Source organism: Hyaena hyaena, unplaced genomic scaffold, assembly GCF_003009895.1.
Source record: "Hyaena hyaena isolate Hyena2069 unplaced genomic scaffold, ASM300989v1 scaffold_686, whole genome shotgun sequence".
NCBI lineage: Eukaryota > Metazoa > Chordata > Mammalia > Carnivora > Hyaenidae > Hyaena > Hyaena hyaena.
The window spans coordinates 130,380-145,832 of record NW_024081319.1 but is presented as its reverse complement, the minus strand read 5'-3'; the positions used below and the strand labels follow the sequence as shown (position 1 = coordinate 145,832).

At 35.9% G+C, this 15,453-nt stretch overlaps 1 protein-coding gene across 2 annotated transcripts in view; it reads right to left on the bottom strand.

Moving 5' to 3' along the window:
* The window catches only part of RGS7 (regulator of G protein signaling 7), a 269,469-nt gene that overhangs the window by 164,057 nt on the left and 89,959 nt on the right, over positions 1–15,453 (bottom strand). For both annotated transcript variants that reach the window (XM_039217413.1, XM_039217412.1), the window contains exon 2: positions 501–551. In XM_039217413.1, the coding sequence (XP_039073344.1) occupies positions 501–551 (51 nt within the window). The remainder of the gene's footprint in view (positions 1–500; positions 552–15,453) is intronic.

Here is a 15,453-nt window from a genome sequence, read left to right as displayed (position 1 = left end):
GCCACAGGAAATGGCTCCATGAGTTAAATAAGAGCATGAAAAAAAATCATGGAGGTATGATCGACAACTCCAAATTACAAATGACATTGTTTTCAAATCTCATGCAAAAATGGAGTTAAGGGAAAATGATAAATTAATGAGATTTAACCTTATGCGTTTTACGAAGGGCAATTTCATTACTTCAAAATCCCTTGCTATATATTATATCTACAATTAATTATGAACATGTATATGGATTACCCATTCTGCAATCACCAATCATCTGAATCAAATTTTATGAAATGGAACATTAAATATGTGAAAAATTGTTTAAATAAGCTAAGTAAATTTTAGTTAAATATATGTTGACTGCCATAAAATTTGTATAAATGCTAAAAGCATAGTTTAAATGTAATTATAATTCTTCAGATTGGCTTGCTTGTCATATTAGCTCTGAGAAAAACATATTTCTTAAAACCACAAAGAAAATAATTCTATCAAAGAGAAAATGATTTATTTACCTGGATCTTCTATAGTTAAGTTCTTTATTAACCATTGAACAATGTCTGACCCTAGAAAAAGAAAACAGAGAAACAAATATTTGTGAACATTTGTTTATATATGTTAACTTTAAGAACTCACAACTTTTGTCGCTCGTGTTAGTTAGAATGTTTCTTTTTTAGTTTATGTTTTTGCACACACACACATATATATATATATATAAAATAGTACAGGTGACACACACGACATTACAGTAGTTTCAGGTGTACAACATAGTGACTCAAGAAGTCCACGTATCATGGCGCGCTGCTCACTGCGAGCGTAGCTACCATCTGTCAGCTGATAACACTATTACAATACCAGTGACTATATTCCCAAGGCAATACTTTTTATCCCCATGACTTATTTCTTGTATAACCAGAAGTCTTCAGCTCCTACTACCCTTCACCCGTTTTGCCCACCCCCCGTCCCCCTCCCCTCTGGCAACCACCAGTTTGTTCTCTGTGTATTTCTCTGAGTCTGTTTCTGCTAGGTTTGTTTTGTTTTTTAAGATTCCACATATAACATGAAATCATATGGCCTTTGTATTCCTCTGTTTGGCTTATTTCATTTAGTGTAATACTCCCATGGAAGTCCACCCACACTCAAATGGCAAGACTGAGCATTTCTAATTGTTAGGATAACATTAAAGATCGGCCACATATGGAGTACTGAAAACAGAATGTGAATACATAGTTTGTCTCCAATGAGCCCAGATGAAAACTAGTAAATTATTTAATATGAAATATTTAAGCACAAAGGTTTAATATACCTGTAGTGGATAAAATGATTCATTCATTTGTTCATTGAATAAATGCTTATTGAATGCCCACTATGGGTTTTTTCGTCTTTTTAAAAAATTTTCTTATCATATTCTTGTTAGTTAACATAATGCAATACTGGTTTCAGGAGTAGGATTCAGTGATTCATCACTGACATAGCAGCACCCATCTAGCCTATCCCCACACACCTCCCTCCATCAGCTCATCTCTAGGCTCCATCAGTTTGTTCTCTATCAGTAAGAATCTCATATAGTTTGTTTCCCTCGCTCTTTGTTCCTTCTTCTCTCCATATGTTCATCTGTTTCGTTTCTTAAATTTCACATTATGTGTGAAATCATATGCTATTTGTCTCTCTCTGACTTATTTTGTTAGCACAATACACTCTAGCTCCATCCATGTTGTTGCAAATAAATGCCCATTATGCTTGAAGCACAATCCTTAGCATGTCATAACCAATATTTTATAAGATGATCCCTTGTATCTATTCTCAAGCTAGACCAAATTTGTTGTTAGCTTTTGAACACTCCTGTGTGTTTCGAGTCTCCATGTCTTTATAGTATACTATTCTCTTTGACAGAAATGTCTTACCACTATTTTCAAGACACACAAGACTCATTTACAATAGAACTTTCCTTGACCATCACTTTTGTTCACTGAGTTTACAACAACCTCCACTGAAATTCACTGGTATCTGTGTAGTCTTGTAGTATAGATCACACAGTGTTGCAACCGTTTATTTAAATAACACCCTCAAGCAAGTACCCTGAAGTGGGGTACCATATTCATCTTTCTATATTCAGAACATAGCAAGTGGTTGATAATGTGGGATGAATAAAAACACGAGTACATACATGTTTTCACTTCTTACAGAAGAAATGTGTGAGGGTCTGTAGAAAACATAATGTTTGAGCTAGATTTTGATATATGATAGATAATACTTAGTTGCTGGAGGCCTATGTCAAAGTTAAAAAGGGGAAAATAGTCCATAAAAATGATTTAAGGTATTCTTTCTATATACTCCATGCTGGGAAAAGTAGGGACTTGACACTAATTAAAAGTATTCACAATGTATTCAGCACATCTTGAATTCCAGGCTAAAAAATTAGGATTTTTTCCCTCTAAGTCAGGCAGAGAAAGGGAGACATATATGTTCTGTTGTGTTTGTTTTGAGCAGAAGAATGACTTTATCAAAATAAGTTTAAGGAATTTGATTGGCAATCCATAGGGAGTGCCTTGGGCAAGTCAAATAGAAAGCAGGGCAACCAATATTTCTACTGGTTGAGATCCAGGATTGAAAAGAAAAGTAGGAAGAAGACTTGATCTACCTGAAATATTAATTTCTATTTAAATCTGGCTTTTCACATCATTCATTTCTACATAAAACAGCAAAAAATACGTAAGAAATATGTATGTTTGTATACATAGTAAGCTGCATCTGGGCTGCAAGAATGCAATTTCATCTGAGCTGAGATTCCAATTCTACTGCTCTTGGGGATGGGCCTCAGCTGCACCTGACATGTGTTCATACGCACATGAGTGACATTAACAATGGCTAAATAATTCTTGCTGCTTGATGCAAAATAGCTCAAAGCCATCTTCGAAATAAATTTGGGGGAGCCTGGCCAGCTCAGTCAGTAGAGCATGCAACTCTTGATCTCGAGGTTATGAGTTCAAGCCTCACTTTGGGTGTAGAGACTACTTTAGATTTTTTTTGGGTTTTATTTATTTCGGAGAGAGACAACATGAGTAGGGGAGAGTCAGAGAGAGAGAGAGGGAGGCACAGAATCTGAAACAGGCTCCAGGCTCTGAGCTGTCAGCACAGAGCCCACCTTGGGGCTTGAACCCACGAGCTGTGAGATCATCACCTGAGCCAAAGTCGGACGCTTAACTGACTAAGCCCAGTTATTTTAAAAAGTTATTTTAAAAGACTTCACGTGTTGAATCTAACTTGTATTATTTTATATCTGTTTTGTTTACAACTGTCATTGATTTCAATACATGTGAGAATATGGAGTCACCTAGATCCTGAAGGAAGAAAGGGGAGCCACTCACAAGAACACAGGTATTTCAGAGTAGTACATTACGCCTTATAACCTAAATTATCTTGAGAGATGGTCATCCCTTTAAAAAAGAGGAGGACTCCGTTTTACAAATACGTATGTATTGGTAGTTGACAAATGCAGAAATCCAGGTACTCAGATCTTATGCACTATCTCTAGGTAACTTGCTCACTTTCCACATTTGAGCATCTACTTGGGGAACATATGTGAGCAGCTCCTGGACTTTTTCCATTCTTTTGAAGAGAGCCAAACATTGGTTCCAAGACTATAATTTTCTTTTAGTGTGAAAAATGATTTAAAAATGCTTTTAGAAGGAGTTTTTTTTTTAACTTTTCTTCTTTTTTTTCTGAGCAGAAAGAAATACAAAGGAGCCTAATTTGAAAATACATTTAATTCAGGAAACAGGAAACTTTCTTTCCTAGCCTAGATTTGAGCACTTCTGTTATGGTCATATTCTCTGCTCAGCTCTGAAAGGGATGATTGGATCACTTCTCAATATCACTTAGTAGGTGCTAGAGTGGTTTTATTGTTGTGTGGTCACTCCAATATATTTATGGGTTTAAGCTGGAATATTACAAATTATTTTATTATTAAATGTATACCCAAACTCACCATATTCACCTATTCCGCATCTATGAGAGCAAGATCTTAACTCTGAGAGAAAGGTAGAGACACACAGAGAGAAAAAAAATCCAGCATCATGACACAAAAGGAAGACTGAAAGAGAAATGTGGTGTCACAGTCACACTCAATACACAGTATTGAGTACTACAATTCAAATTTAAAAGAGTGCATTACAACCAGGAGAGATGTAGGAAAGAATGGCACATTTCTAGCAATGTCTCAGCCTTATGTCTAATGAATAAATGAACACATATGTATAATGTATATATCCAGAGTATTTTAGCATTCCATGCATCTTTATTCTCAGTGCCTCACGGTAACACGAAGAATTGTTTTTCTTTTAAAAAAAATGGCAAAGAGCTATTGAATAGCCATACTGTGAAACTAGCTAATAGATAAACAATATCATAAACCCCAAGAAATAAAAGAAATACCTCTATGACTCTAACTACTAGGAACTTTAGCCCTGAGCAGTATCTATCATTGCTTTGAATTCTTGGAGGTTACTCTTGTAACATTTAGAGTTACAGAATTATGTGCTTCCTCTACTTAGCAGAAGTACTAGAGGTTTTCTTTTTGTGTAATCCCAGTAATCTACGACTCGAAAGCCAGACTGTTTCTCATGCACTGCTCATAGTCGCCCACATGCTGTATTGAGTCTTACTTCCATGACTTTGATGGCGCTCTTCCATCTCCATCTCTTTTTCCTTTGGCCAGTTCCAACTCAGTCCATAAAGTTCAGATCACACATCACATTAATGATTCCAGGAAGTCTACTCTACCCACCCCACCTGCAGGGGGCTGTTACTCATCTTTGGATCCCAAACATCCAAACCAGTGCCTCACATGTAAAAGATGATCAGTAATTGTTAAAAGAATGGATTAAATGATAGTAAGGTTCCCTCTCCAGATCATTCTCTAAGAAAGTTTACAAAAGAATGGCATCTGTCACACAAAGACTATTAGGCTGGCAGACAATGTTCAGCTACCATACTCACTTTTCACAGTGATACCTTTCCCATTTCAAGGATACCACTTTACCACTCCACCCATCATTAAAGCAAAACAATGTAAGACATTTATACATCAGTATTATTTCCTCACCCAGGCGATGGACCCGAGTGGAGGGGGTTCCCCAATTCTGCTCTGCTGCAGTGACAAGACCTGAGCCAAGCCCTGTCCTGCACTGCATTACCTCCATCACAGCCATGTTCCCTCTACTGATCAGAGCACACTCTCAGCTACAAGTGTCAACTACAGCTATCTGTAACCTGAACCTGAACGGGAGGTTCACAAAGAGGAAAATATTGTGAAACATTTGCACATATATATATGAGGACTTTGTAAGCAACCAAAATGTTACACTTTTGGTTTGTTTCCTTTACAAAAACACTCTTTTCTCAAGTTCTGCTAAAGCTATTAATGAAAATGCTAGCTCTTAAACAGTGGAAGAGGCCCAAATATTCCTTTTCAGTATTTCTCTTTCAGGAAAATAAACAGGCTCTTTGCTTGGGGTAGAGCTCCTGGATTGTTTTTCAAGCAGATATTTAATCAAGATCATGACAATTTATCTGGATTTCTAAAAACTTTGTTATGTAAGTTCCATAAGCCATAAAAAGATTTCTTCAGACACAAAGCAAGGGCTTTGTGCCTCTTCAAAGCTGTAAAGATAAAAAGAAAAACAAAAAACAAAAAACAAAGCAGCAAAGATGACAATAATCAAAGGATAAAAGAATATCAAGATCACCTTCAGGAAGGTTTTTCACCCTCTCCCAGAACTCAAGATGATCACTGACCAACCAGAACAGCTTTCTCTTTCCAAATTGTGTTCTGAGCAACACCACTTGTTTCTCGTATAAGATGGTAAGAGTACATAAAATGCTGTGGAATTAGGCAAGGCAAGGGGAAAATGGTTCCTTGACGTAGTCTTTGTTGTGATAAAGAATACTGTGAAAAGTCAAGAGAAAGGTGTTCTCTTGCAATGTTTCCAATGTTTGCAATGATAGGGATATAGGATCCCTTTGAGGAACAATTTTAAATTTTATCTTTTTTAATTTTTCTGTTTTTACAGTTCTTCAGACTCACAAGAAATAAAGTAAGCAATAAAAGGATAAGACGTGCTAATATAACTATGAATTGTGAGCTGGGTAATGCGTTGGAACTTACCAACAATAAATGAAACAATTGATTGATTGATTGATTGATTAATCAATTCTATATGCTAGCTGCAAGGCATAAAGAAAAGACTGTAGATCATTCCTGTCCTCAACAGTTAATCTCTTTAGAACTGGACATAAACTATGTCTAATTGTCTAGTTCTAAAGATTCTGCTCTGCTGAAGATTCCTCTCTGTGTGGAATGTATGAGAAGAATCAACAATGTTATTTATTGATAAATAAGAATTTCCTCTGGTGCATCCTACAGCTGCAATAGGAAGTTAGAGCAAACTATTTTCTGATTTTTTTGTTGAATATGGTAGGTATTTCACATAAGTTTCCATTAAAATCTCTACTTCAGCTTCTAATAGTAAATTCTCAGAAATATACCAAATGAAAATATCCAGAGCCAAAAGAATGAACCATCCAAAGTGTATGTCTAAGTATGCCCCCTCCGAATGAAAATGTTGCAGTGACCTTTTCATCGGCATCTATACTCTGAAGACTTGCACAGCATACAAGGTCTTCCTTGGCTTGTCTCCTCTCAGCCACAGATCCCACACTTCCATTTTCTGGATATTATAACTTAAAAGCATCAATTTGAACTTCTTTCACCATAAACAGCATGATACTTTACACTCTATGCTAGTACAGACATTGTATGTTCTAGTTGGAGTAACTTCCTCTGTTTAAGACACAGCCCAAGTATCACTTTCTCCTGGAAGTTGTCTTGGTTATTCTCTCCTTCACCTCCTGTTGCCACCTGTTCTTGCCCTGGGGTCTATTAGCACCATGTCCGTTCTTCTGTTACAACAGACCATGTTGAATGGATAGTATCTATACATGTATCGCTAGACTGTAAAATCCTCCAGTACTTGAATGCAGTACCTGGTAGAGTCTCAAGAACTACTAGTCAGGATTTGAACTAATTTCTCAAAGACCAAACTCAGAATATAGTATTCCTTAACAGCATGGAATCTTCCTGTATTTTGAGCTAACTATTGGGATTCTTTAGTTGTCATTGCTAATCAAACAAGTTTATATGTTCAATGCTATGAAATGAAGAATCACTGGATTTCTTTGGATTAAGAACATCTTGTAAGTAATCAGAATTTTAATAATAGTTGTTAAAGAAAAAAGGTAGTCATTTTGAGCCATACCTTCTAAACTAGAAAATCTTCATTTTGATAAATAAGAATAGTACTATATAAATAAATACATGTATCCTGTTGATGATAATTATAGTTAAGCACTTCTACGTTACCTCATTTGGTCAATAAATTAATATATTCAGAGCTGAAAAGTAATTACATGTGGCCCACAACTACATTTGGGAATTTCATTTTTTAATTAAAAAATTTTTAAATGTTTTTATTTATTTCTAGGAGAGAGAGAGAGAGACAGTGTGAGCAGGGGAGGGTCAGAGAGAGAGAGGGAATCACAGACTGAAACAGGCTCCAGGGTCTGAGCTGGCAGTCAGCACAGAGCCCAACGCGGGGCTCGAACCCACGAACCGTGAGATCATGACCTAAGCGAAAGTCGGACGCTCAACCGACTAAGCCACCCAGGCGCCCCAATTGTTTTAAACAGACCTTATTTTCTAGGTTCACATAAAATTAAGGAGGAGGTATAAAGGTTTCCCATATACTTCCTGTCCTCACACATGCATAACCTTTCCTAGTACCAAATCCTACCAGAGTCCTACATTTGTTACAATTGAGGAAGGCGCATTAACACTTTATCATCACCCATAGCCCCTAGTTTATATTGGAGTTCACTCTTATTCTACATTACGTGGGCTTAGACAAATTTATAAGGACATGTATCCACTGTGCTGTATCATGCAGAGTAGTTTCATTGCCCTGAAAATCCTCTATCCTCCACCTATTCATCTCCCTCTCTCTAACCTCCATCAACTAATGAATGATCTCTTTATCTCCATAGTTTTGCCTGTTCCAGAATGTTGCAGAATTTGAATCATACAGTATGTAACCTTTCCAGTTTGACTTTCCAGTTTGACTTCTACACTTGGTAATGTGCATTTAAATTTCTTTCATGTCTTTTCATGCCTTGATGGCTCATTGGTTTCTTAGCACATTGCATTGCTTGAGGGTGCCTAGAATATGCAATGGGGGAAAGGACTGTCAATTCAATGAATGTTGCTTGGGAAACTAGATAGTCACATTCAAAAGAATGAAACTAGACCCCTTCATTACACCATACACAAAAATCAATTCAAAATGGATTAAAGATTTTAAGACCTGAAACCATAAAAAAGAAAACATAGAGAAAAGGTTCTTTGACACTGGCCTTGGCAACAATTTTCTAGGTATAAGATGAGATAAGATAAGAGGAAATAATATCAAACCAAAAAGCATCTGAATAGCAGAATAAATAATGATCAAAATGAACACAGAACACAGAACACAGAATTGGGGAAACTATTTACAAACTACATATCTTATAAGGAGTTCATATCCAAGCTATATAAGAAATTCCCACAACTGAATAGAAAAAAAATATGGGCAAAGGACAAGATAGATGAAGAAAGAAAAGATGTGATAGTATTCAGCCTTAAAAAAGAAGGAAACCCTGCTATTTGCAACGTCACAGATGAACATTATTGGTGAAATAAGCCAGACACTTAACATGCGGAATCTTGAACTCATAAAAGCAGAGAATGGAATTGTAGATGTTAAGGACTAGAGGGTGGGAAGGGGGAAAATGGAAACGTGTTGGCCAAAAGGTACAAAGTTTCAGTTACACACTATGAATAAATTCTGTAGAGCTAGTGTATCACCTGGTAACTATAATTAATGGTACTGTGTTGTATACTTGAAATTTGCTACAAGAGTGTACCTTTAAGTGTTTTCACAACAGATAATGGTAACTGTGTGAAGGGATAGTTATGTTAATTAGCTTATTATAATAATCATTTCACAATGTATACACATATCAAAAGATCAAGTCATAAACCTTAAATGTATACGATTTTTATTTGTCAATAATATCTCAGGAAAGCTCCCTAACCCTCTCTCTACCACATAAAGGTAGAAAAAGTGAGCAGTCTGTAGCCTGGATGAGGGCTCTTACCGGAACCCAACCATGCTGGCATACTGATCTCGGACTTTCAGGCTCCAGAACTGTGGAAAATAAATTTCTGTTGTTTGTGTGCTATCCAGTTTATGGTGACTCAGCCTGAGCTGACTAAGGTGAAGGACAGCAGTCAGCCTGACTAAGGCTTTTATCTAAAAAGTCCTTGTCATACCAAGAATCATCTAGGTTTTCTCCTCTGTTATCTTCTGGAATTTTTATAGTTTTGATTTTGCTTTTAAGGTCTATGATCCATTTTGAGTTAATTTTTGTGAAGGGTGTAAAGTCTGTGTTAGATTTATTACTATTACTATTATTATTATTTTTGCAGGTGAATATCCAGCTGCCCCAGCACTATTTATTTGTTAAAAGGACTATTTTTGTTCCATTGCATTGCCTTTGCTCCTTTGTCAAAGATCAGTTGACTATATTTCAGTGGATCTATTTCTGGCATCTCTGTTCTTTTCCATTGATATATTTGTCTATTCTTTCACCAATACAACCCTGCCTTGATCCCTGTGTCAGTCCTTCAACTCTGTTCTCCTCTTTCAATATTGTATTGGCCTTCTGTATCTTTCCCCTCTCCATATAAGTTTAAAAATCAATTGGTCATGAAATAACTTGCTCAGATTTTGATTGGGATGCGCTGAATCAATAGATCCATTTGGGAAGAACCAACATCTCAACAATATTAAATCTTCCTATTCATGAACGTGGAATTTCTCTTCATTTATTTTTATTTAGTTCTTTTTTTATTTCTTCCATCAGATTTTTTTTTTTTTTTAGTTTTCCTCATACAGATCTTCTACATATGCTTTCTTAGGTTTATACCTAAGTTTTCCTTAATTAAACTTTCAAAAATTTCAGAATAACTATAGATTCACATGCAGTTGTAAGAAGTAGTATAGAGGGATGCCATGTACCCTTTACACAGTTTCCACCAAAAGATAACATTCTGCAAAACGATAGTACAATATCACAACCAGGATACTAGCATTAATACAATGAAGATATAAAACATCCTCATCACTACAAGTGTCCCTCATGATGTTTACAGTCACACTCAATTGTTCTTAACCCCTGGCAGCCATGAATCTATCCTTCCATTCTACCTCTTATCATTTTAAGGATATTTAAGAATTTATGTAGATAGAGTCACGTCAGGCAGAGAAGGACAAATACCATATGTTTGCACATATAGGAGGATTAGGAGGAACCTAACGGAGGATCATATAGGCGGAGAATGGGAAAAATAGTTGGGGAGAGGAAGGGAGGCAAACCATGAGAGACTCTTGAATGCTGAGAACAAACTGAGGGCTGAGGGGGTGGGGGGAGGAATGGGGGTGATGGGCATGGGGGAGGGCACTTGTGGGGGTGAGCGCTGGGTGTTATACGGAAACCAACTTGACAATAAACTATAAAAAAAAAAAGAATGTTATGTAGATAGGGTCATACCATACACAAACTTTTGACATTGACTTTGTTTCTCACTTAGCGTAAGTCACTGCAGATTCACCCAGTTGTTGCACATATCAATATTTTATTCCTTTTTATTGCTGAGCTATGAGCATACCAGACTTTGTCTAATTATTTACCTGTTGAAGTACATTGTTTGTCAGTGCTGGCTATTATGGATAAAGATGCAGTTGCTATAAACATTTCTGTGCAAATTTTCATATGAATATGTATATATTTTTATTTTTCTAGGATAAATGCCTGCAACCACAATTGCTGGGTCTTTTGGTGTTGCTTCTCTTTTCTTTTCTTTCTTTCTTTTTTTTTTTTAAGAAATGGCCAAACTCATGTGTAGCAGTGTGGATGGAACTCGAGGGTGTGAAGCTCAGTGAAATAAGTCAGGCAGAGAAGGACGGATATCACATGTTTTAACTCATATGTGGAACAGGAGAAACTTAACAGAGGACCATGAGGGAGGGGAAGGGGAAAAAATAGTTAAGGAGAGGGACGGAGGCAACCCATAAGAGACTCTTAAATACTGAGAACAAACTGAGGCCTGATGGGCGTGGGGGAGAGGGGAAAATGGGTGATGGGCATGAAGGAGGGCACTTGTTGGGATGAGCACTGGGTGTTATATGGAAACCAACTTGACAGTATACTATAAAAGAAAAAAAATGGCCAAACTATTTTCCATTGTTTCCATAGCCATCTGACAAGTTTTGTGGTGACAGCTCACTGTCATTTTAATTTGCATCTTCCTGATGGCTATTAATGCTAGCATGTTTTCATACGCTTATTTGATCTAAGTGTATCCTCTTTTGTGGAATGTGTCTTCATGTCTTTGGCCTGTTTTCTAATTGGATTGTTCGGTTTTTTATTTCAACTTGATTTTTCAGAGTACGTATTCTAGATACTAGAATCTTGGAGATGTGGCTTCCAAATATTTCCTTTCATTCTGTACCTCATCTTTTCACCCTTTTAATAGGGTCTTTGGCCAACCAAAGGTTTTCAATTTTTATGAAATCCCTTTTATCAAGTGTTTTCTTATGACTAATGTTTTTATTGTCAAATCTAAGAAGTCTTTACTTAGCCCTAGATACTCCAAAAGTTCTTATGCTATTTCCTAAATACATTTTAGCTTTAATTTTATATTGAAGTCCATGATCCACTTTGTGTTAGCATTTGTATAAGGTATGAGACTTGGGTAAAGTTCTTTTTTTCTTTTCTTTTCATTTAGTTTCTTTCCTTCCTTCCTTCCTTCCTTCCTTCCTTCCTTCCTTCCTTCCTTCCTTCCTTCCTTCCTTCCTTCCTTCCTTCCTTCCTTTGGCTTCTGAATGTCTAATTTCTCCATTACCATTTGTTTAAAAGTATATCTTTCTTCAATTAAATTGCTTTCTACTTTTGTAAAAAATCCACTGGGCTTATTGATGTGGGCCTATTTCTAGGTTTGCTATTCTGTTTCATTGATCTATGTGTTTTCCCTCCACCAATACCACACAGTCTTGATTATTGTAGTTACAGAAGTCTGGAATATATAATGTAAATATATTATAAATTCCTCCCACATTATTCTTCTCTTTCAAAATTGTTTTAGTTATTCTACTTCCTTTGCTTTCCATATAAATTTTAGAATCATCCTCTATATCTACTAAATAATCTTATTGGGATTTTGATAGGAATGGAATTAAATGCGTGTATCAGTTTAAGGAGAATTAACATCTTTACAAGCTTCCCTCTTCAGATCTATGAACATAGTATGTCTTTCCACTTACATCTTCTTTGATTTCTTCTATTAGTCTTTTACAGCTTCAGCATACAAGTCCTACACACATTTTATGAGATTTATACCTAAGTATTTAATTTTGGGTGCTTGAAAATGGCATTATATTTTTAACTTCACAGTTGGTCACGGTCTCTAATTATTTTTATATATTGCTATATTCTACTTACTAAACTTTGCTGAGAATTTTTACACCTATATTCATGAAATATTTGTAGTGTTCTTTTTGTATTTTCTTTTTCTGGTTTTGGTACAGGGAAATACTATCGTCATAAGTTACCTCTTCTCTCTTTTGGAAGAGATTATATGAAATCAACTTAATTTTTAAACATTTGGTAGAATTCTCCAGTGAAGCCATACAGACCAGATTTCTTTTATAGAAAATTTTAAATTATGAATTTAATTTTCTTAATGGGTTTCAGGCTATTCAAATGATCTGTTTCACATTGAGTGAGTTACACTAGTTTGAGTTTTTTAAGGAACTGACCCATTGTGTACAAATTTTCAAAATATATGTGCAGAGTGGTTTGTAGTATTCTTTTACCCTTTTGATGTCTGCAGGGTTTATACTAATTTCCTGTCCATTCCTGAAAATGGAATTTGTGTCTTCTCTCTTTTTTTGCCAGCCTTGCTACAGATTTGTCCACTGTACTGACCTGTAAAACAAACAGACAAACAAAAAACACAGCTCTTTGCTTCACTGATTTTCTTGTCTTTCTGTTTCAATTCCATTGATTTATGCTGTTATCCTCATTTCTTTCCTTCTACTTGATTCATGTTCATTTTACTAGGTTCTCTTTCTAGGTTCTTTACTGGTTCTTTTTCTGGGTTCTTGCGTTGAGAGTTCAAATTATCGGTTTGAAACATTTCACCTTTTGTAATATATATTTGTGTTATAAATTTCCTTCTTAGCACTACTTTAGTGGTGTTCCACAAATTCTGACATGTGTTTTCATTTTGATTCAGTTCAATTAATTTTTTTAAATTTTCCTTGAGACTTCCTATTTACACATTGATTATGTAGAATATGCTTAATTTGAAACTGTTTAGAGATTTTGCTGTTACCTTTGTTATTGGTTTCTCCTTTGATTCTATCGCAGTTGGAGAACATACTTTGTATGATTTCTATGCTTTTAAGTTTATTCTGCTGTATTATGCTGCCCACCATTTGATCTGTTTTGGTGAATGTTTCATTATGAGCCTGACAAAAGTGCGTACTCTGTTGTTGTTGGTTGGAATATCCTATAAATGCCAATTAAACCAAGCTGACTGATGGTGCTGTTCGGGTTTTCCACATTTTGACTGATTTTCTTCCTCCTTGATCTATCAAATACTGTTAAAAGATTATCCCATTCTTCAACTGTAATAGTGGAGTTGTCTCTTTTTTCATTCAATTGTACCCATTTTGCCTCATGTACCCTGATGCTTTTGAGTTAGGTCCGTACATACTTAAGACTGACTAAACTCTTTATTCAATATTCCTCTTTAACCCTCATATTCTTCCTTGTAGTGGTTTGTTTTGTGTAAAATTAATATACCTATTCTAGCTTTCCTTTGATTAAACATTGTATGATATATCTTTTTCTATCTTCTTACTTTCAACCTACCTATATCATTATATTTGAATGGGGTTTCTTGTAGAAAGTATGTAGTTGGGTCATGCTTTTTGTCCACTGTGCCAATAATTGTCTTTTAACTGGTGTATTAGGCAATTTACATTTAATGTATTTATTGACAGGTCTGTTATTTCATTTTTTGTTTTCTGACAGATGTATAACAGATTGTTTTCTGTGTTGCGTTTTCTTTTCCCTTTCTTTCTTCCTTTCTTCCTTTCTTCCTTTCTTTCTTTCTTTCTTTCTTTCTTTCTTTCTTTCTTTCTTTCTTTCTTTCTTTCTTTCTTTCTTTTTCTATCTTCCCTTCCTTCCTTCCTTCCTTCCTTTTCTTTGTCTTCCTGTGGGCTGTTGTTAATATTATCTTAGAATTTTATTTTGATTTTTCTAAGTGTTTTTCAGGACTCTGATGATACAAATGTTAGGTTTTTTGTTACAGTCTCACAAGCTTCAGAACCTGTTGCTCATTTTTGTTAGGCTGTTTTCTCTGTGTTGTTCAGACAAGGTAATCTATATTGTTCTGTCTACCATTTTGTTAATTCTTCCCTCTGTCTTCCCATACATGTTGTTGTTGAGCCCATCCACTGTATTTTCAGATGGTTATTGCATTTTTGAGTTATTGCATTTTGAGTTTTAAAGTTTCCACTAGGTCGTTATAGCTTATATCCCTTTGCTCACTATTGCTACTTCTTTACCGAAGCTTCCTAGTTTTTTGTTTAAAGCATGATCATGATTGCTGATTGAAGAATTTTTTTCAAGACTTTATAAGACTGGATTTTACTGTTATACATGAGTTTAGCTTCAGTCCTTCTACCTTGACCCAGAGTTGACCTCCTGGGCCTGCACTGAGGGCCACGTGACTCTCCTTAGGTGCAAGTGAACAAAGAGGAAGGGCTAATGTCCCTGGCTAATGGTTGCTTCTGACACAGGTTGCATACTTTGTCCTTGAGATAACGGCTGTTCCCCTGAAACTCCCCTGCAACCCCCTTTTAAATTATTAATTTTCTTTTTTTTCGGGATCAGGGCTGCTTCCTTTATCACTTTGTTGTCTTTTTACAATAACTGCTCAATTCTGCTTCTGTACTGCCCGCTTGCCTGCTTGCTGATTAGAAAAAGCCCTGAGTCCTTGGGTTCGGGGCCGCACATCTAGAGAGTTCTGTGTTAACTCTGTGTGGTCCCGGCCGGTAATAAAGACTCCCTTAATTCGGCTTTAGTGGCCTCGGTTGGTCTCTGTGTCTCTCAGCATAACATTACCACCTCTATTTATTCAAATTTTTATTTAAATTTTCCAAATCTTTGTAAGATAACCTAACATCTTATCTCTGTCACCTTACTATTGGCAAAATGATAGCAACTTTCAAATATGCAACAGAA